Raw genomic sequence first — 21,270 nt, 5'->3', positions numbered from 1 at the left:
CACCTGTTTCCTTGAGAGGGCAACTGCAGGTCCGACCCTCTCTGCTTTCCCAGAGTCTTTACTGTGCTGTAGCTCCCTGCATGCGCTTATCACTGTAGATCATGTTGTTCTTCTTCTTGGATCTGAGATGTAAAATGGCTGTTTGTCTGTCTCCAAAGTGGTGAATGTTAAATGTGGCGTATGCAAAGTGTTTTGGTATAAAGTACAACCGCCTGTTTTGAAGCAGTGGTCTGCGTGGTAGTAATTGGATGGATTTATTTGCTCAGAAGTGTTGAGTTTCTTAAGACCTTTTGTTCAGTACAATAGTATCTGGATAGACTTGCCTCCAGACTTTTTGTTTGGTGATTCATGTGTTAGCAGCGGTTGTTGCTGTTTCTGCTGTTTTCTGCCTATTCTTACATCTCCCTCTGGGTGTTTTCGTTTCATGATGAGCAGTCAGGGTGGGATGGTAATATTGATAATGATGTTTGTCCATATCAGTTCAGCTGTATAAGGAGGAGATGAGTAAGTTTCCTTTATTTTTGCAACAGGTCAAAGGTCAGATCTTGTTCATGTGTGAGGTGTGTGTATGTGTGTGTGTGTGTGTGTGTGTGTGTGTATGTGTGTGTGTGTGTGAGTGTGTGCAGTTGTGCTTGCATGAATGTGTGTACTGCATGTGTGTGTCTCTTTTTTCGTTGGCGAGTAGGTGAGAGGAGTATTAAATAACCACGAACGTGTTTCATGCAGGATGAGAGCTACAGATCTAGATAGTATCTGTTATCTGCCGTGTGTGTGTGTGTGTGTGTGTGTGTGTGTGTGTGTGTGTGTACACTACTTTTGCAGAGTTACATGTTCCCACGCAGATTTTGCAATGTCTACATCCAAGGTACAAATTGAAACTGTAATGAGAAGAGAATAACTTTCAGCTACACCTTTGCCTAATTATTCAAAGTCTGAAGAGATATATTAATAAGAGTCCATACTCTGAATTAACTGAATTGAAAGTGAATTTGATGCCAATGGTGCATTGGTCCTAGTCTGCAATAATTCGGGCCTGTCCCATGATGCAGTGCAGACAGTTCTCAGAGATTACATATTACTCCTTTGATGTGCTCCTGAAAAAAGTACTTACTTTATGATATGATGTGTGTTAGGGTGCTATGCAGAGGTGTGACCAAGTCAACTCTGCTCCACGCCCAAGTCAGTCTCAAATCTTGAGGCACAAGTCTCAAGTCAAGTCCCAAGTCTAAATGTAGATTACCAAATCAAGTCAGAACAAATCAAGTGTCCAGTATCAATTAATATCTTAAAGAAAACAAAATATGTAGCAGTTTCCAATGCAATATTGTTTTAATAGCAGAAAAACTTGGTAAGAGCATCATTGATTTCTATAATCAGTTTCAACCAACAAATTCAGTTATTCCATACAAATTCAGAAAACATAATTTCAATTCAGTTGTTCAATTTCCAATCTAAGTCATTTACATAAACACAAGATCTTTTGTCAAGAGTAAAGTACAAAGTCAAAGTCAAGTCACCCAAGTCACCAAAACCCAAGTCAAGTCTCAAGTCTTCTCTTCATGCATCAAGTCAAGTCCCAAGCGATTAAAATTGACTCGAGTCCAAGTCATGTGACTTGAGTCCTGCTATGTTATTATAATTGTCAGGAATCCAGCCGAGGTCCATTGATTTTCTCATTATGCATATCCACTTCATTTTGTGTTTGCCTTTTGCCTGTCTTGTTTTCTGCTCTGTGTGTCCAGTTCCCATACATCCAGCCCTTCCTGCTTCAGCTCCAATGATTGGTTTACCTGTTTCCCGCTCTTACCTGTTCCACCTTGTCTCCGCCTCCTCTGCATCATCTACCAGCCAATCTTCTGATAGCCCATCAAAGCACACCTGTCTCCATTTAGCATTAGCTAGATTATGTGTATATATACCTTGTGTTGTCAGTCAGTCTTTGCCAGTTCGTCTCAGTGTTTTCTCCTGTGTGTCGTTCCAGCCTGTTTATTTATTTATTTATTTATTTATTTATTTTCCTGTTGTCTGTAGCCCGTAACTTGTTATGATCTTTTGCCTGCCTACTGGATTCTGTCTCAGCTCACTGTTTTTGTATTGTTGCCTGGATTGTTTGGATTATCTGGTTCTGACTTGGATGTGGACTTTGGTTTTCGGCTCAGTACAGACCCTTGAACTTTTACCCCTGCCTCTGCCTGGTGTGTTCCACTTTTGGGTCCTAACTACAAACCTGACATATAATGCTTTGGCAGTGAGGATTTACGGCATTTAGACTATTTTGTTTGCTTTACGTTTCAGTAACTTGTCGCCGAAGTATTTTGGTGTTGAAATGTTTCATTGTCATTTCATTGTTATTAGTTTTTTAAAACCTTCATAAAACCTTCGTCATTGAGGTGTTTGACTGTTGTGGTTTTTTACTGTCAAGGGATTTTACTGGTGAGGTATTCTAGTTTGAGGTTTTGACTCTAACCTGAGGATTTGGTTTTGATTTTCTGGTCTTGATTTTGGTATTAAAGTATTTTGGTATTGAATTATTTTGGTGTTTTCAATTTTGTGGTATTGGAAGTATTTTGGTGTCGAGGTATTTTAATGTTGGGGTATTTTTGGTTTTGAAGTATTTTGGTGTTTTCAATTTTGAGGTATTGTAGTGTTGAGGTATTTCAATGCTGAGGTGTGTTGGTGTTGAAGTATTTTGGCACTGCGGTATCTTGGTGTTGACTTGGGAGGCTTTGGTGTGTCTGGTCTGTTCACTCAGATGACGAGGTAACGGTGGGGAAGTTCTATGCCACCTTCCTGATACAGGACTACTTCAGGAAGTTCAAGAAGCGCAAAGAGCAAGGTCATGTGGGAAGGCACTCATGGGAGGGGCTTAATACCACCATGGCTCTACAGGTGAGTACATGTCATCATCATGTTGTATGTTTTTATGCATGTTTTATACCCAAAATGATTCTACAGATAATTTCAACAAAATGGTAATAATTTCAAAGTATGCATACGGTCAGAAATAAAAAAAAGGTTCTGTCAATCATAAAGTTAACATAGAAATCAGAAGGATTTGGTAACGCTTTATCTTCTGGTCAATTTCCTAGAAATTAACTTAATTTCTTGGGACATTTCCTGGAAAGAACCATGATATGATGTAGTAGTTCTATAGAAAATGTCTGTTTGGTGGAGTTGATAAGATACTGTAAAGTTTCCTGGAAAGAACTGCAACACTATAAACTATTTATTGGAAAAAATAATAGGCAGAGGTGAATTTGGTAGCCCAAGTTATTAGTCATATAATTATTTATTTATTTAGTTATTTGTTGAATTCCTTCCTCTAATTTTGTATATACTGTAACTACTACATAATTTCATGGTTCTGTCTTGGAAATTACCAGGTACGTACCAACTCTACAATTTAACTCTTTCTCAATTTTCCCGATATAATGTAATGGTTCTTTCCAGGAAACATCCTAAAAACGTAACTCTTCCTTTCTCAGAAATTATTCAGAAATTGCGGATCCGGAAAATAAATCATTACCAAAGATTTTTATCATCTTGTTAGTTAACAGTGCTGTGAAACAGATTGTGATCAGTGTGATTGTAATCATATGTAGCGGTCTGAGTAGAGAAAATTCAGCTCCTGAACAAACTCGCTGCTGCTGCCTGGCACTCTGCCTGCAGCGCTGCAGTTTGCCTTCTGACTTCTGACAGCGTTTACATTCTTTGAACCAGATAGAAATACAATCTTAGATACAAAGCCGGTAATGACTTGTAGGTTTGGCGTGACTATTAGTCTGGATATGTAGGGAGGTTTGTGGGTGTGTGTGGGTGTATGTGTGTGTCATAGCGTTGTCATACCAGAATTTTGACTCAATACAATACAATTCAATACAAAAAATTTATACTACTATGATACCAAACACGAAAAACCATCAAGCAGTGTGTTACCACATTGACCTGAACGGCTTTGGAGCAACTTCTGCTCTGGGGTTTTGACACTTCAGTTGGTGTTCGTCTTTGTCGGCTCTATAAGGGAAATAGTGTCACATTTCCCTCCTGCCACCAGTCTGTCAACCAGTTCAGTGAACTGGGATTCAGTTCCAGACTGTTTCCATGTGTTCAGCTGTTTGACTCTTCACTGCTGCAGTCCGCTGTCAGGAGCCAGACTTCAGCTCCGTCTATTCCAGTCCTTCTCTTACTTGTTCTAACTAGTCCAATCCACCTGCCATCGGCCACCCTCTACCAGGGAGAAACCCTGTTAAGTATCCCGACCTATTTCACACAAAAGTAGTGTGAAAGAAAGCGGAGAAAGCAAAGGAAAGGGAAATGGATGACCAATCAGAATCGAGCAAAGAAGCTTTTTCCGTAGCCTGTTGGCAGACATGCTAACACAACTCTCCCTTGAAACAACTCCTGTAAACATAGCTTCTGTAAATGTACTATGATGTTAGCACAAACTTGAGGCATGACAGCATCTAAAACTGACATCTCCTTTTTAATAGCAAACTCAACCGAAATGTTCTTCTCCCAGCCGGGAAGTTTAATACAGTGACTGTTTTCCTATAGACCCAAAGTGCAATTTGGGGAAAATGGCTGATTGGCATTAAAATGGAATTTCAGCTTGCAGAACACATTTAGTAGAAGTAAAAAATGGTTAGAAAATAAAATCAATCAATATCAAAAATCAGTGCTATCTAAAGTTATCATGACAACAGTAGTGTGTGTTTGTTGTGGGGTGAGGTGAATGTATGTGTGTGAGTGTGTCCATGTGCCTTCCTGTGCATGCCTGAAATGCATGTGTGTGTGTGTGTGTGTGTGTGTATATATATATATACATTGGCCTATATCTTTACAGCTGTGTGTGTGTGTGTGTGTGTGTGTGTTCCTTCTGGCTCTCAGCTGCTATCTCCATTGCAGGCCGGCCTGCGCACGCTGCATGACATTGGTCCGGAGATCCGTCGAGTCATATCATGTGACCTGCAGGAGGAGGGGCTTGTAGACGCCAATGGAGAGGAAGAAGAGGAAATATATAGGGTAACAGTCTTTAATATAGTTTTATATTACAGTTCCTAACCTTCTATTACAGTTTTCTTTGGGTGGGTCTGGTGGGGACAATCTATTGATTTCATTTTGACAAGGTTTGTTTATTGGTTTATGTTTTTATGTTTGCGGGTTCTTTTTCAGATAGTAGTGCTCATTAACAGTGAAACAGACCAGAGGAGGTGAAGTAGCCTACTTGAAGTTTTTTTGGGCCAGGACCTAAATTGTGCAAATTCACTGTCATCACGGGGACTAGTTACACTTAAACAGGCTGTCTTTTTTGAAGGGAGCCACTAGAAACAGGCCCAGAACATTTTGTTTTTGGTCCCAAGCCATAACTCACAGAGAAGCTTCTAAAAATCCTGGTGTTGTCCTTTTGTGGTTCACTATACAATCTAAAAGGGCTGTTCATTCCAGAAACCCAAGTAGCAGAAGACAGGCAACACCTTAGCCCCAAACTGTTTTCATGTCAACAACCCGTAGGTTAACATTAGAGCAAGTAATGCATCCCCGTCTGATAAGCTTTTGTCATAACACAACTATCATCAACATCATATCAACTATCACTCAGTTTGCACTGAGCTGGGGAAAAAAGCCTTCTCCTACTTTGCTACCTGGACTTGGAATAATCTGCAGACCATACTACATCTTAATAAACTAGTCCCCTTGGAAAAATTTAAAACCATGTTAAAAGTCCATGTAACTGAGAAATGCAACTGCCTTAATTGAGCTGGATATAGTCTCTTCCTTGTGTGTTTGATGTTTGTATTCCCTGTCTGTTGTGTTTTATTTCTATTTAAACTGTAACTGGTGTGCTGTCTTGGCCAGGTCTCCCTCGGAAAAGAGATTTCAATCTCAAGGGACTTAATAAATGTTAAATAAATAAAAAATAAATCATTTATCATCTATTTGTAGATGGAGAGATACCAGTGGAAAGAATGGAACGTATTATCACTATAAACCTTCTTATACGCTGTTTTATTATAGTGAATGAAAAAAGCCCCATTTCATAATCCCGATTTCAACTGAAGTGTCTGCATGTTTCTCTTCTCTCTTGTGATTGTAAAATTTGCTCCAGGTAACATCAGGTGTAATTAATGTTAAGGTAGGATTAGTACAAAGGAATTGCTATTGATGGCGGTTTACACAGAAACCATGCAGGGAACAAGTTGAAACATGGTGATGTATGGAGAGCTGTGCTGGTTTCAAATGGCAAGAATCTGTTGTTAGTATTATTTCATTTTAGAAACTTTTGAGATTGTTGGTGATGTCACTGGAGAGGCTAGCATTTTTGTGAGCCATACTTTATCATCATGCTGTTTTGTCTCAGTCCTCATTGGTTCCTGATGTCTCTCCGCAGCGTAATGGCGGTCTGTTTGGTAACCACGTCAACCATGTCAATGGAGATCAGCGAGGCTCCTCCCACCCGACCACCGTCACGCAGCGACCGCTACAAGTCCTGCCCTCCTCCTGCAGTGCCTCCACTGAGCCCGCCCACACCGGCAGGGCGGCCGGTGACACCGACAGGGGAGGGGAGACGGAGAGGAACTCCTCGCCAATCCAATACAACCATCATTATCACGCCCCTCACCCACATAACTACCCTCACTCCAATTCCACCTTCCGTCAGTCGCCAATATCCTCCAACGCCAACCTCAACAATGCCAACGTGCCCTCACTTCTCTCCATGACCAATGGGAGGCAGCAGCAGCGCTCGTTAAGGCGAGAGCGGCCGCGTTCGACCAAGAACGGGGCGCCAGCCTCCTCGAGCTTGTCCTATCACAGCAAAGCAGAGCATGACCGGCCTTGGAGGTCGCACTCCACCAGGTCAGTTGATGGAGACTTAAAATTGACTTTGAGTGTTTGAAAATGACTAAATAAATAAAAAAATGTATTATTATTATTATTGTAATTAGTGTTTTGTATGTAAATGAGCATGGGGCTTGAGAGGTGATGGGCAGAGAGTCTTGTTCCTCCATAGGAGCCAGACAGAGCAGAAGTCATCATCACAACACATCTGGTAGAACTGTTATACATGCCCCATCTAATATATGATGCTCACATTTTTCAAAATGTTTCAAAACTGACACAAATGGTTTGATTAATGAAGCAGAGCCTGTTAGTGTTGAATTTAGCAAATTTAGAGGAGCCAAATTGATGTATTTTAACGCAAAACTCGAACTTCCGACAGCTGAAAAGAGAGCAAGGCTTTCCAAACAATTCATGGATGGAGCCAAAGTGCGGCCGTAGTTCAGCAAGCCTCCAGTAAAAAGTGGGACTTGTACAGTGGCTACATGTGAAGAGTTTGGTTCCAAAATGAGATATCCACCATTTGAAGAAAATGACACCTATAATCACACAATGGCTGAAAACAAATCCTGGTACTTTTTTTAAAGGACGGCAGGTTTTTGGGTGACAAAATAATAATCTCACGCTACATTAAATCCCCTAGAGCATTTTCTTTTATCAGTTCACTGTTAGTCCCTTCCCTTTCCCAGAAAATGCTCTTGCAGAGTGAATACATTTCCCTGAAAGTGAATAATAAATGTGAATCATCACCTACACACACAAGCACATCGATGTATACTCATATTCTCGCTGTTACATTTTATTACAGAGGACATGTACAGACTCATCATATTAACATTCAAAAATAATTTCATTTAGTATCGACTACGGTGTACTTAATTAACTAAAGAGTTGTGGCAGGCAGGGATGAGGTCCAGGTACAAATAGCTGGCAGCAGCGTCAAAACCAACCCTGATCCTCAACATGACAGATCTAGTCACTGCCAATGATTGTGAATATCTACACGGCTTTCTTGCTCAAAGGGGGGGAAAAAAAGTATATCTAACCAGCTCCAGAGAGAAGGAAATCTACATGGACTTTGAAGGGTTTTTTTGACCAGAAGCCCCTAAACGAGCGCACCCTCCTGTCTTCTCAGTAAGTGTTGAAGCCTGGGGGAAAAGACCAGAGTTTTATTAGTGATATTAGGTGGACTGTGTTCCACAATAGAGTTGTCTCGTCTTGTCCTGAAGCTTTATCACCTGCTGAAAAGAAAGGAGACAGAAGAGATTTTAAGTGGTGTCAGATAGGCTTGTGGTCTCATGACGCCACTGCTCAGCCGTCTCTGCCTCCCAACTGACATTTTTTTTATGACATTTAACTCCCACCCCTGCCTGCCACAAGAGTTTCATTCCAAAATCACATATCCACTGTTTGACACCACTTCTAAAAACATAATCACTGGAAGAACAACTTAATATGGTATTGAAATCATCAGTTATCTTGAGGCAGATATCTAGAAATCTTGAAGCCACTTCCTAGAAAGGATATAGGGTGGTAGTCACTATAGAAGACCCGTGTCATTAGTTCTTCAGAGATTTCTTTCTTGAATATTGTTGTAAAATCAAAATGGTATATTGTAAACTGTAGAGTCTCACAACTAACTAGCTATGAGACCATTCCTTATAAAGAGAGAAAATAGGAGAAATCAGTCCAGTAGTTCAGCAAGCATTTGGAAAAATTCAGATTCTACAATGGCTACGTCTGCGTAGCATTTTGGAATGAAACCCTTCATTCATTAATAAAATGTGTAGTACTCCTCATTCACTACTCATTTGCACAAATGAGATTAATATAAATGTATATATATATTTTTTCCCTTTTTTAATTTGTGTCCTTTTGTCATTGCATGCAACCTCTCTTCTCCTCTTCCTTTCCTTGCTCTCCTGTCCCACATAAACCCTGTTCTCCTGAATGACCTCCTCCTGTCCTTGGAGCAGGACACGCTACTATGAGGCCTACATTAGGTATGTGCATGGTGATATGCTTTAACTGAGGTCCTTTGCACACTTTACTAGTGTTGGTGGCAGGTTGCCTTGCAGAGGATTAAATTGCCTGCAAAACAAGTGATGAACACAGTTTCTTACTTGCAAGTGAAAGAAGAGATAATATGTGGGAGTTTCATTACATGTGATGATAGAAAGAGAGGCCTGTGGGGAATTTGTGATTTTGTAATCTCATGGTGAATCAAATTTTTCTGTAAAATCAGCGTTTCCTCATAGATATGGAGTGTTGATGTATTACTGCACTGAAACTGCATAAAAACCCCCTTAAATCCTTTAAAAAAACACAGCAACTGCAATTAAAAAAATACAGGGACTGCTGGTTCTCACAAATAATGTTCAAATAATACAGCAAGTAACAGTTTAATAATTTCCCCTGTTGACAAGCAACAATCATTGTAACTTTGACCTTCCGACCCCAGGTCAGAAACAGGGGGCGGTCTCTATCCCACCATCCGCCGAGAGGAGCCGGGGGGCGGGGAGAGTGATGACGAGCGGGGCTCCGGAGAGTACTACAGCGGGGAGGAGTTTCACGAGGATGACATCATGCTCACAAGGGACAGGTATTGTCATGGCAACCGCTCAACTGTTGTGGAGACAGACTGACAACAAACCTATCTTTCATACTAAATACTTCTACTGCCACTCTATGCATCTACTGTTGTGACTGCAAGTATTTTCCCTCTGAATGGAAGACAGTGTATCAGCAGCGAATGACACTGAGATTAGTCAGACACTGATATTGGCTGTCCTAGTAATCAGCAAACTCCCAGGAGAATCTAAATATTAAAACTCATAAATATGTCTATAATAATAATAATAATGTCTTGTCACTGTTATGTTTTGCAGGTTGTCTAATAAGGACTACCATGATCCAGAAGGAGACTTGGACCTTGAAGCCTCCAGGGGTGAACATCAGCCTGACGGTTACTATGATGATGACCAACAGCCCATCTGCCAAGATGGCAGGCGGTCACCTAGGAGACGGTTTCTGCCCTCACCCCAAAGTGAGTTGCTACGACAACCATGATTGTCTTTTCTTTCTTTTTTTTCCTTTTTTACAGAGTCATTTTGAAGTGTCAGAGATTCACTTATACTTCAGAATTACCTTCAGATTCAATCAAAGCCAAATTTATTCTCTTATTTAGATGAAATATTCTTTAAGGTGAGACATTTTTTCTCCAAACATCTTGTTTCTTCACTCGCCTGCACACATTTGTTTTTTCTTCTTCCTGTATTTTATCATTGTGTTGTATCACTTCGCTTATGTGGTTTATTATTATACAAATAAATGAACTAGGCTAAACTAATCTTCCCTCAGATTAAGTCAAAATTGAACTAGTGAACATAGTTTTGTTGTTATCGGTATTTTGATATTGCCAGTATTTTATCAGAATATATTGTCTGTCACAACCGTATATATTGTAACTATGAATAACATTCTCTTTTCTTGTGTTTTACCCCTCCCAGCCCAATTACATTGTCAAAATTACAGTTCCATTTGTTACCTGTCACTAGCGTTTATACATTTCAACTGTGAATAACATTATTCTTGTGTGTTTTTGTGTTAAAAAAATATCAGAAATCTGGTCACAGCACTATTTAAAGCTGCAATCCGGGACTTTTTTCTAGTGATAAATGGCTATTTTATCAAGTTGCACAATACCAACTGGCAGTATTGCCATGGTTGGAGACGCACTTCATAGACCGCTATGGAAATTTTAGCCAACACAGGTTACCTGCACTGGGTAACCATGTGCTACTAGCTAGTTAGCCTACTAGCCTAGCCAAAGAAATGACATTGAAAAATGTTTTTGGCCAACCTGATTAATATGGTAGCGGGACACACTGTAGGCTGCTGTTACTGTCAAGTCACAATATTTACACCAACATAGTGATGTTATTGCTTAATTTCATTACAAAAGTTATAATCATTGAAAGTCAAATTACCTGGTCCAAGGAAGCCATTTTTACTAGGGTGAGAACTGTTTACTGGTGAGCTACACTGGCTGCTACACCTTCTTTGATGATATAAATTCATAATATAATACTTCCGAGGTTGTTTGTAGTCCGAACATCATTTCAAATACTTTTCACCGCCAGAGGGGGAGACAAAGCATTGAAATCAGGGAAATACCGGATTTCAGTTTTAAATACAATTATTTATTCATTATTTACAGAGAAACAGCAGTGTTTCAGGCCATGTCCACACTAAGCCGGGTAAATTAGAAAACAGCGTTTTCGTGTCGTTTGCGTTTCCATCCACACTAGCGTTTCCATGCCGCTTTCTAAAAGTTTCCCGTCCACACTAATACGCAAAAAATATAGGAAAACAGTGAAATCTACCCTATAAGGCACGCGCAAGCCTCTGACCCATGACGTTTATGTCGTCACCATCGTGGTTACGACTGTTTAGTGTTGTCATGGCTGCAGTAGCAGAGCCTTAAGCGCCAACAAGATTTCCAAATCACGACAAAAGATGGACAAAAGCGAGCCAGACTTCCTTGTCTGGACAGACAACGAAGTTGAGCTGCTTTTGAAAGTAACAAATGACTACAAGACCGCCAAAGCCATGGAGAATATAGACTGGGAGTCTTTTGGGAGTGTGACTACCGCCTGAGATCACATGACAATCCCACGTCAGCGTTTTTGAAAAGCGCCGTTTTCCACACTACAACACGAAGCTGCCGTTTTCAGATTTATCCACTTTGGAGAGCATTTTCAGAAAGCTCCGTTTTCAGTGGTCGAAAATGCCGACTTAGTGTGGATGGAAGGCCAAAACAGAAATAAAGATGCGTTTTCAAATTTACCCGGCTTAGTGTGGACAAGGCAGTCTCAGTGACCTTCCTCAGGCTGCATAAAAAGGGCAAGTGGCACATTGTGTTATACAATAGGCCATCAGGCACAGGTGTGGCTTCAATTAAGCAATCAGTTGGTGAGGCAGAAAAGAGTGACATTATTTTACATCCAGAAAACAACTCAATTCATAATCTTCATTCATCCCTTATGGTCCCAGTGAATTTAATGTATGGATCCAGAACATTTCTCTACGTAAGGCTGGCGTTACACATGAAACTTTTTCACGCAGCTCTGTTGTATTCAACCGAGTTTCATCTGAGTTGAACTGTCTATCAACCCCTGCAATTAACTGAAAAGTTGCGTGCAACGTGTTTGCATCAAGTTGCAACTAGGTTAATGCAACCAATGCAACAGCCAATTAAAATGCTGATATCGCATTACATGACTTTCAGTTGGGCCAGTTGGTAATACAACTAGCTGATAGCATAACTAACAAAAACAATGGCATACAGCTTGTGACAAGGAACCAAGAAAAATAAATCACCATCATCCAGTATTTTGAATGTTTGTGGATTAACTTACTTTTAAATTTTGTCGTAGTTTAAGTATTTCCCATATAGAAAGTTAAACCTGCAATAAGCGATTTCAGACCCTATAACCAATCCTGAAACTAATGAGTGCTATGTGAGATTTCCTTGAGATGTAATGATATAAACCAATATCAACACAGCAGCCAGCTGTGTTGCTGTTTTCACCTCTTTTCTAAAGCTTGTTGTCAAAACCTGGACCGATGCAAAGCTCCTCCCGACCCATTCAGCAGCTTTTAATTCTTTTAAAACTAGCTTGTCTCCTCTCGCTGTTTAAAAGCGCTCACCCCATCCCATTCCTGGAAAAAACTCTTGTAATGGCGGAATTGATGAATTGAGGGAGTAAACTAGTAAACTTGCTACCTACCTCTTCACTTGGCATTGTGGAACATGTAATCTTCAGTGGGAGAAAAATCTGGCAAAGCGAGACCGGTAACCGGCAACACTTCTCCGTAGGTACGTTTAGCTTAGCTATTAGCCTTTATGCACGGTTTGTCTTTCGGGGCCTCCGTAGTCCAGTACTTTTGCTGTGCTTTATTTACAAATGTGTTGCGGTTTCTGTCACCCTCTAGTGGTCGGAAAATCACTTAGTGTAGCTTTAACAGTGGACATTAGCTACCGTTAGCTAAACCGCTAACTGTGGACATAGGTTACATTATTTTGATATTACACCACAGCAAATAGATTTAATGTTTTATTAGTAACTTTTTAACTTGATGCCAACAAAAAATACAGTAGTATAATAGTTTGATGTTGTAAAACATGACTTTCTCCCCACTGAACCGTTTAAACTGTTAAACTGTAGTTTTGATTGCATTTGAAATGCTTCATATAACAGTAAAGTTGCATGAACTCGCAACTTGCAACATCTCCAATGGATGCACCAATGCAACTAAGTTGCGGGAATAGTGTCACTGTGTAATGCCAGGCTAAGAGTACTGTGTGGTTGGCTTCTAGAAAAAGTTTGGCTACAGGTTTGGTGATATCTCCTCCACTATCAGCACTCTTCTGTTGTGAAATTCTTGTTTTGACTGGTCTTGTTATCGCTCCTGTAAAAATCAAAGAACAAGGGCACTGAATTAGGTAGATCACATGGTCAGAGTTGCAGATCACAACCCTTAACTTTAAAGTCACACTGAAATGAAAAATGACTGTCACCTTTGTAGGTATTTTATGCCAAAGAAATGACAAACCTTTTTTTTTTCTTGTATATTCATATAAAAATTGCATGACTTTTACTTCCTGGAAAACAAAACAATCTTTAGTGGTGACTTCAGCGTGAACCAGGAGGCCACATGACAACCAATAAAACTGCCTTTCTCTCCCTAACTGATATCCCATTGGTTTACCCTCTTGATGATTGCGTTATGTCCCGCCCCAAATACATCACCTTAAGGAAGCAGCATGCTCTCAAAATGCGGTTTCATTGTGACTTTAAAAGCTTTTCCTTTGTGTGGATGGGTGAAGCTGGCTGACTTGATCATATTGTTGATACACCTTCCACAAGTTCTGTTCCCCCAATTGCTGTCATCAGTTAACCAGGAAGACTTTGTTTTCACTCTAAGTTCAGAGGGGATTTTCACACATTCACATTTCTCTTCCTTTTGTATGACATAAGTGGTTTGTCCCTGAATGTGTTCCCCGATCTATCGTTTCCAGCCAACAGGTGCCAGTGTTTGTTAATCACCTTAGAAATATCTTTGGATCTACAGTATGATTTAAGGTAGTTACACATGCAATTTGTTGTTTTCTTGTTTCTCTGTGTTGATCTCTAAGTAACTTATTCCTGTCCAGAGATAATGCTGTTTTTATTTGTTGAAGTACGTCTTCCCTACAGTAACCTTTGCACAGAAGTGATCCATTTGCATTTGCATGTGCTTTGCACATTCAGTAAGGTCTGATACTATCCTTCAAATTCTTAGAAATTGGGAGTAGGGTAAACCCTTTTACAATGCAGGTGGGTGAAAACGGTTTGCATTCAAATTATTATAACTAACTGTCAGTGTGCAGAATAGGCTTGTGGTCAGCTGTCGTTGAGATAATTTTATTTTAACATCCAAGAAATCGATCTTGATATATTATTCCTGTTGGTACTAAATTTGCTAGTTGGATATTCATCAATAAACATCTTCCTGAGAGAGCCTGTCCAAAAGAAAAAGAAGAAGAAAAAGATTCATCATAGAATCTACTCCAAATCTTAACAAACTGTTTAAATTTAAAATTTGTATAGATCACGGTTTCCTCCAATCTAGCCACAAATAAATTTGCATAAGAAGAGGCCGCATTACTGCCCATTGCTGTCCCTTGTTTTTGTTGGTAATATTCAGACATAAATAGGAAATAATTTCTATGTGATACAAAGTGTGCAAGTTTGTGTAATTAGTGTGTAGCTATCTCTGTTGCATTCTGGGAAAGGTAGTATTTCAGACTCTCCAGGCCTGTTGGTGTATAGACTTGAAATGTCAAGGCTCAGCATAAATGTTACTTCAGATGTGTTTTTAAAATTTTAAAAGTCTGTAGTGTCTAAATATGTGTTTAAATATGAAGGTAGCTGTTCCACTAAAGGACAAATGTGGAAATCCACAAATTGGGAAATTGGTTGAGATAAAGACGCTGAGATTATTGGATTGTTTAATGACTCATGAATTTTTGGCAGTGTATAAAACACTGGTCTCTTAGGAAATTTTTGGGTGAGAAAATCTGCAGACTCTGTAGTTACCTAATTGTTATCTAGCCACACTTTAATGATTCTGTCAGTTTCAGTTTTGAAGGTTTACACAGCTGAATCTGTCATAACACTGTTTAATACTCATTAACATAATAATCTTTGTTCAAAATCACTATAGGATCTCCTTTATCTGCTTGTTTAATTATAAGTTATCATAATCTTTTAGTGAAGTCAAGGCGTTCATTTCTGACTTTGATAGATTACTGTGATAATGTTTTCTTTTCAAAACCTTTTTAACATCTGTCTTAGTTAAGTCATAGTAAATATTTATAGCATTGTTTGAGACAGCAGGTTTGAACTTAGACTTCAGTTTAAGAGGATTTCTTGTCATCTCTGGATCCAATGAAGTCTCTGTTTTTAAAAGACTTAATCTTTCTCATAAAGCTACAAAGTTCAGTCTCAAGAGTAAAGTCCTCATCATCTCTAGATGGAACAAATGAAAACTTTTTTTTTTTTTAAATGGGGATTTTTCAGTCAGATGTTGATCATTATACTTTCACCTTCACATTTCCTCTCGGTCTCAGGTTGGGGGCTTCTGGCTTTGGATTTTTTTTGTTTTTGCATTACCCATGCAAGCACCAAACCAAGTCAACTTTGCTTAAGTCTCAAGTCTGTCTCAAGTCTTGAGGCACAAGTCTCAAGTCAAGTCCCAAGTCTAAATGTACAGTAGATTACCAAGTCAAGTCCATGTCATTAATGTCAAGTCTAAATGTAGAACAGCAAGTCAAGTCAGAACAAATCAAGAGTCCAGTATCAATTTAATATCTTAAAGGAAACTAAATATCTAGGACTTTTCAATGCAATATGGTTTTAATAGGATAAAAACTTGGTAAGAGCATCATGAGTTTGATTTCTATAATCAGTTTCAATTTCAATCATTCCATACAAATTCAGAAAACAGAATTTAAATTCAGTCGTCTGCTGGAACAAATCTCATAACTTCAATCTAAGTCATTTGGGCTATACAAACAAGAGCTTTTGTCAAGACTTTAGAAACCTTTTCATCAAAGTCAAAGTCAAGTCCCAAGTCACCAGAACCCAAGTCAAGTCTCAAGTCTTCTCTTCATGCATCAAGTCAAGTCTCGAATAATTAAAATTGTGACTTGAGTCCAAGTCATGTGACTCAAGTCCCTACTTCTGCCAAACATATATATATATATATATATAAAGTATTGATTTTAAGTGTCACTATAGGTCACCAGAGTTGATCATGTAGAGTGTGAACAACATCTCCTGTTCTGTCCTCTTAGCCTCCAGCAGACCAACGTTCAGCTTCGAGTGTCTTCGCAGACGGAGCAGTCAGGATGACCTTCCTCCTTCTCCCTCCTGCACAGCACTTCCACTGCACCTGATGCAGCAACAGGTAGCGCACACACACACACACACACATATATACAGGGGACTTGAACACATAAAACATCTTCTTATAAAATTCTTCACCATCATAGTCTTCTTGGTTCATTTCTTTAAGTAAAAAAGGGTCAGTTCACCATTTTTAAAGGTGCTACATATAGTCTTCAGTCTTCAGCCCCATATGTCTGCCTGCATGGATTCTTTTTCCCCGCCATTTTCCCCCACCATGACCTTTGACCTCCGACCGTACAGGTAATGGCGGTGGCAGGGTTTGATGCCAGTAGAATCCACCGTCTGTCTCCGACACGCTCGCTGCGCTCCTGGGCCACACCCCCCGCCTCCCCCATTGGCCGTGACTCCTCCCCCTGCTACACACCGCTCATACAGGTCTGGTCTGGGGTGTGTGTGTGCGTGTATGTGTGTGTGTGTGTGTAATAGATAACATAAGATAAGGTGAAACTTTATTGATCCCCATGAGGAAATTAGGTTGTTACAGCAGCAAAAGGGATTCAGCAGGGGAAAGAGAAAAATAGAATATTAACACAAAATAGAATAGAAAATAAGCAATAAAAACAATAAATAGCAATAAAAAATATAAATGAGTGGGTTGTTGTATAAACCTGTACTGCTGACTAGCTTACTTAAGTATGGATTTCCATACTTAGAAATCCATAACAAAGTAAGCTAGTAGCATCTGTAACAACTGTAAATCAATCCATATATGTACATAATCCATACTCCTTCCCCAAAAATATGTATGAACATATTTGTGTGTCTGTGTGTGTGTGCTCCCAGGTGGACTGGCGTAGTCCCGGCAGTGTGGGCAGTATCCCCGGAGCGGTGCGGAGGAGCTCCTGGTACACGGACGCCCAGGACGTCCCGGGACGCAGCTGCTCCCCGTCCCGCCTGCAGTTACCCGCCGAGAGCCGCTCCCGCCTCCTGCAGAAGAGAGGCAGCGCCAACAGTCTGGTGGAGGCCGTGAGTACAGCAGCCTCTCACACTTCTTCTTCTTCTTCTACTTTTTCTTCTTCTCAAACACGTCACACACTCCCAAATAGACTCACATTAGAGCCACAAACCCCCACTTAATAACATTGTATCCCAATTCATACCAGAATATTTTTATTGTTGTTATTGATTTAGTATTGAATTATATAACTGTCTACACCGTATGTGGAGAGATAATAGGGTTGAGAGTGATCAGATTACAATAGTCATTCTTATACATTTTCTAATTGAGAAAACAGACACACAGACACACACATACACTACACATACACGCACATTAAGTGTATAAAACAACACAAAACAGGCGTAAACACACACACACACATACACATGTGAATACTGGCTCAAAAAAACACATACACATTGGCTTAAAAACAGACACACACACTCATAAATGCACATTCACACACATCTCAGAGAGCCACAAATGGTCCAAGAACTGCCGGAGTTGACATTGAAATATTTGAATTTAGCAATAAAATCATTCTTTTCACATTATTTATTCTTTCTCTGATAACTCTTATTATCCTCAGGTGTTGATTTCCGAGGGCCTGGGGAAATACGCCAGGGACCCCAAGTTCGTGACGGCGACCAAACACGAGATTGCAGACGCCTGCGAGATGACCATCGACGAGATGGAGAGCGCCGCCAGCAATCTGCTGAACGGCACTATGGGTAACGGCAGCACGGGGGGGGCGGGGAGCGCGGGCCCGGACGCGCTCAGAGACCGCAGCATCCGCGACTACAGTGACGAGGAGCCGGACGTCGCCGCGAAATGCGAGGAGGACTTAACGGACGAGATGATATGCATCACGACGCTATAGCAGCGGCTCACACAGGAATTATTTAGGTTTTTTTTCAATTGAATTTATCCCACTGTTCCACATTGGAGGGATGTTTCTGTTGCAAACGTCCTGCAATAGACAGGCAGTGTGACAGATGGATGGATAAGAGAACAAAAAGTGCCTTTTCTCTTTATACGGAGTGGAGGGAGGGAACGGAGAAGAGAGGAGAAAAACAGATGGAGGCGTGGATTACCGGATGTATGGATTTAATGGAAAGACTGAGATGAATTCAGCAGATATTCACAACAGAGGAATTCAATCTACCCGCCTGCCTGCCTGCCACTTACAAGGGATTCAGGGCATTCCTTAAAAGCTGTTTTGTATTTTCTTCATTAATGGTGAGTTGATATAGCAGATGAGCCTGAAGTGAGACACACAGGCCAAATTCGTCCGGCTGCAAATTGTTTAAGTATAAGATTTGTATTTGGTCTATTTTGACCAAGTTTCACTATATTTCACAATATACTCGATGCTTGATTTTAAGAATCTATTATTAACTTTTTGGTCTGCAGCCCATTCTTCATGCCACATTTTTGGTCTTGACTGGAATGACACAGAAACCGCAACAAAAAATAAATGTCTAAATCCTAGGCCAGCAAGCTAAAACTCCTCTACAGCCAGGTTGGTCTAACAAGGAGGGGTTAGATCAATTATTTTGATTATTTATTTCAGCTAATCTCAATGCAGAGTTAAGACCGGGCCGAGCCAAACTCATTTCAGCCCGTGTCAAAAGAGTTTCTCCCGAGGTTTGTTGGACTGGAGAAGCTGGGAGTTCAGGGGTTCAGGGTTAAACGTTGTTCCTCACACAACTTGAAACCGAGAGGGAAATCACATATCAGTGAAACAAGACGTTGTCCTCAGGCATATCCCCCCTGTTTCTCTCACACACACACATTCACACACTGATGACTGACACATCTGCCCCCATCTGCCCCCATCTGCCTTACCCTTTGCTACACACTGACAAGAGAGATACTAAACCAATTACTTAACACGCAACACATAAAAGAAGCTGAGGATGTTGCAATAAAGTCAGAGACTTATTTCCATTGTGATCCTCAACTTTTTATCAAGGCCCCTTTTCAAAACTGAAGCACAACTAATCGCTACAGAGCAGCAGTGGAGATCACTTCAATGTTACACACTACTGTCGAGGGTTTTCCAGGTCCACTTCAGAAACTATTTTGAACTAAACTGATGATGTGAATTCAGAGATAAAGATTATAATGCTTTTACCCCTCAAGTCCGGTTTATGAAAATGTTGCTTGGGACTCAGAGTGGGTCAAGGGTCTGAGAATTCATAAGATCCTAAGATTGCTAAATCTATATCCCTATATTTATATTCCAATATCTGAAATTAATAACAGCAAAAAGTCCATTGCATCTGGCCTCAGTCCTAAGTAATGTTTTACCAATATTGACTCCTTTTTAACTTTTTAACTGTACTGCCACCACAGGACATTTTTGATCCCATGCGACCCAGATTTGATGGTTTTCATGTGCTGAGCCAGCAGTGAAATGATATGGCTCAGATCCTCCCAAGCATCTCAGTACTAAAATCATCTTTGTCTCATTATAAGTCAGTGGACTAACTAAGACAATGTTAATGATCTCACAGCACTAAGATCTTGGTCACAAAGGTTCAACACATATTAGCTCTTTATTAGCCTGTGTATATATTTAAAACACTATTGCAGAGAGGGAGACACTATATTTTTTTGAATTTCTCGACTTGGTATAGATATATAATTATAGTCAGGTGTACATAGTCTATACTTGGAATGACATGATTGATGTTAGGTGTTGCCTTGTCTTTGAGGGGATTGGTTTTTTTTTTTGTTCAAACACAACAGTTTGAACAGGAATGATGAAAGGGGTTTTTTTTTTCGAGTGCACATGATGTCCGAAACACCTGCTGTCTGTCATGTGAGCACAAACACTGAAGAGAGAAGCGAGATTTCTCACCGATCAGAAGGGTCTGCACACTCACTAACCCGTGTTCGTTAGACACTGCCAGCTGAAATAATGTCTCCAGGTCACCTTTTGAAAACGCAACTTTATTTTAAACGCAACACTGGGCGATGACAGGGTAAATCTTGTGGTAACTCACTGTGCTTTTTGATTTTTCAATCTGAGTACTGTTGTCAGGACAAACGTTGTGTTGTCCTGTGCAATTAAAGGGCTCCTTCAAATAAGACCAAAACAAGGGATCATCAAGTGCATTTACATAAACATTAATATTCCGGATACTCTGATTTTCTATTTTAAAGTTGCCGCAGGAACACGCCATTTCACACGCCAACACACGCCAATCATATGAGAAATGAACGGTGATGATATTAATAGGAAACTGAAGCATGTAAACACACTGTCCTGTTTGCTGTTGCTTGTTTGGGGCCTCAGAAAGATGTTTCATGTTGTAATATTCACAATACTCTGTTTATTCATGTAAACAGAAGACATATGAAGACACTTGACTTATTGACTAAACACCTTATTCCTAATATAACCTTAACCAGGATCTGGAATACTCTTTGCATGTAAATGCACTGGTTTATGCTTCTCTAGACAATTCACACACACACACACAGGTTTTGGTGGCCAACAAAGCTGATAAATATATTGAATTATGCATTTTGTAATTGCATGTAAATTGTGTTCCATTAAGACTTCAAGGACCTTTATTGTTGATACCTCTGTAACTATCCAGGTGTGTCGGTAAACTTGGTAAACTTGTCAGGGAATTCTGTGGCAAAGGCTGCATTTACACAGAGCAACAACAAAAAAAAAAAAGATTTTTAAAGTAAATCTGTGACATTTTCATATAAATAAATTTCTATTTTACTACTTTCTGTCGACACAATAGTGATTCAGCCTATATCCAGAAAGCTTTTACATTTGCTGTTCTGAACACCCGGTGCCTGGTAGGTCTTGACCAGGAAAAGTCCTCCACACAGGAAGTGATGCGCCAACAGCAGTTTGTTTGGAATCAACAGAAGAAGAAGAACTGGGTAGTTAGCATGAGCAGCGATAGCCACCATGGCTTGGAAACTTTATCAACAGAAAACCCAAAG

General features: G+C 40.0%; 1 protein-coding gene across 1 annotated transcript in view; it reads left to right on the top strand.

The window, feature by feature from the left end:
* The window catches only part of cacna1db (calcium channel, voltage-dependent, L type, alpha 1D subunit, b), a 144,004-nt gene extending 125,829 nt beyond the window's left edge, over positions 1–18,175 (top strand). Inside the window, exons 42-51 of the mRNA XM_071515075.1 lie at positions 2,753–2,889; positions 4,906–5,022; positions 6,389–6,855; positions 8,814–8,840; positions 9,299–9,439; positions 9,726–9,883; positions 16,241–16,353; positions 16,596–16,730; positions 17,139–17,321; positions 17,885–18,175. Of these exons, the coding sequence (XP_071371176.1) occupies positions 2,753–2,889; positions 4,906–5,022; positions 6,389–6,855; positions 8,814–8,840; positions 9,299–9,439; positions 9,726–9,883; positions 16,241–16,353; positions 16,596–16,730; positions 17,139–17,321; positions 17,885–18,175 (1,769 nt within the window). The remainder of the gene's footprint in view (positions 1–2,752; positions 2,890–4,905; positions 5,023–6,388; positions 6,856–8,813; positions 8,841–9,298; positions 9,440–9,725; positions 9,884–16,240; positions 16,354–16,595; positions 16,731–17,138; positions 17,322–17,884) is intronic.
* Positions 18,176–21,270: the final 3,095 nt, after the last annotated feature.

This window comes from Centroberyx affinis, unplaced genomic scaffold (genome assembly GCF_046629955.1).
Source record: "Centroberyx affinis isolate AG114_WGS23_722 - 3 ecotype Tasmania unplaced genomic scaffold, CSIRO-AGI_Caff_v1 ptg000302l_1, whole genome shotgun sequence".
Lineage (NCBI taxonomy): Eukaryota > Metazoa > Chordata > Actinopteri > Beryciformes > Berycidae > Centroberyx > Centroberyx affinis.
This window is presented reverse-complemented; position numbering and strand designations above follow the sequence as displayed.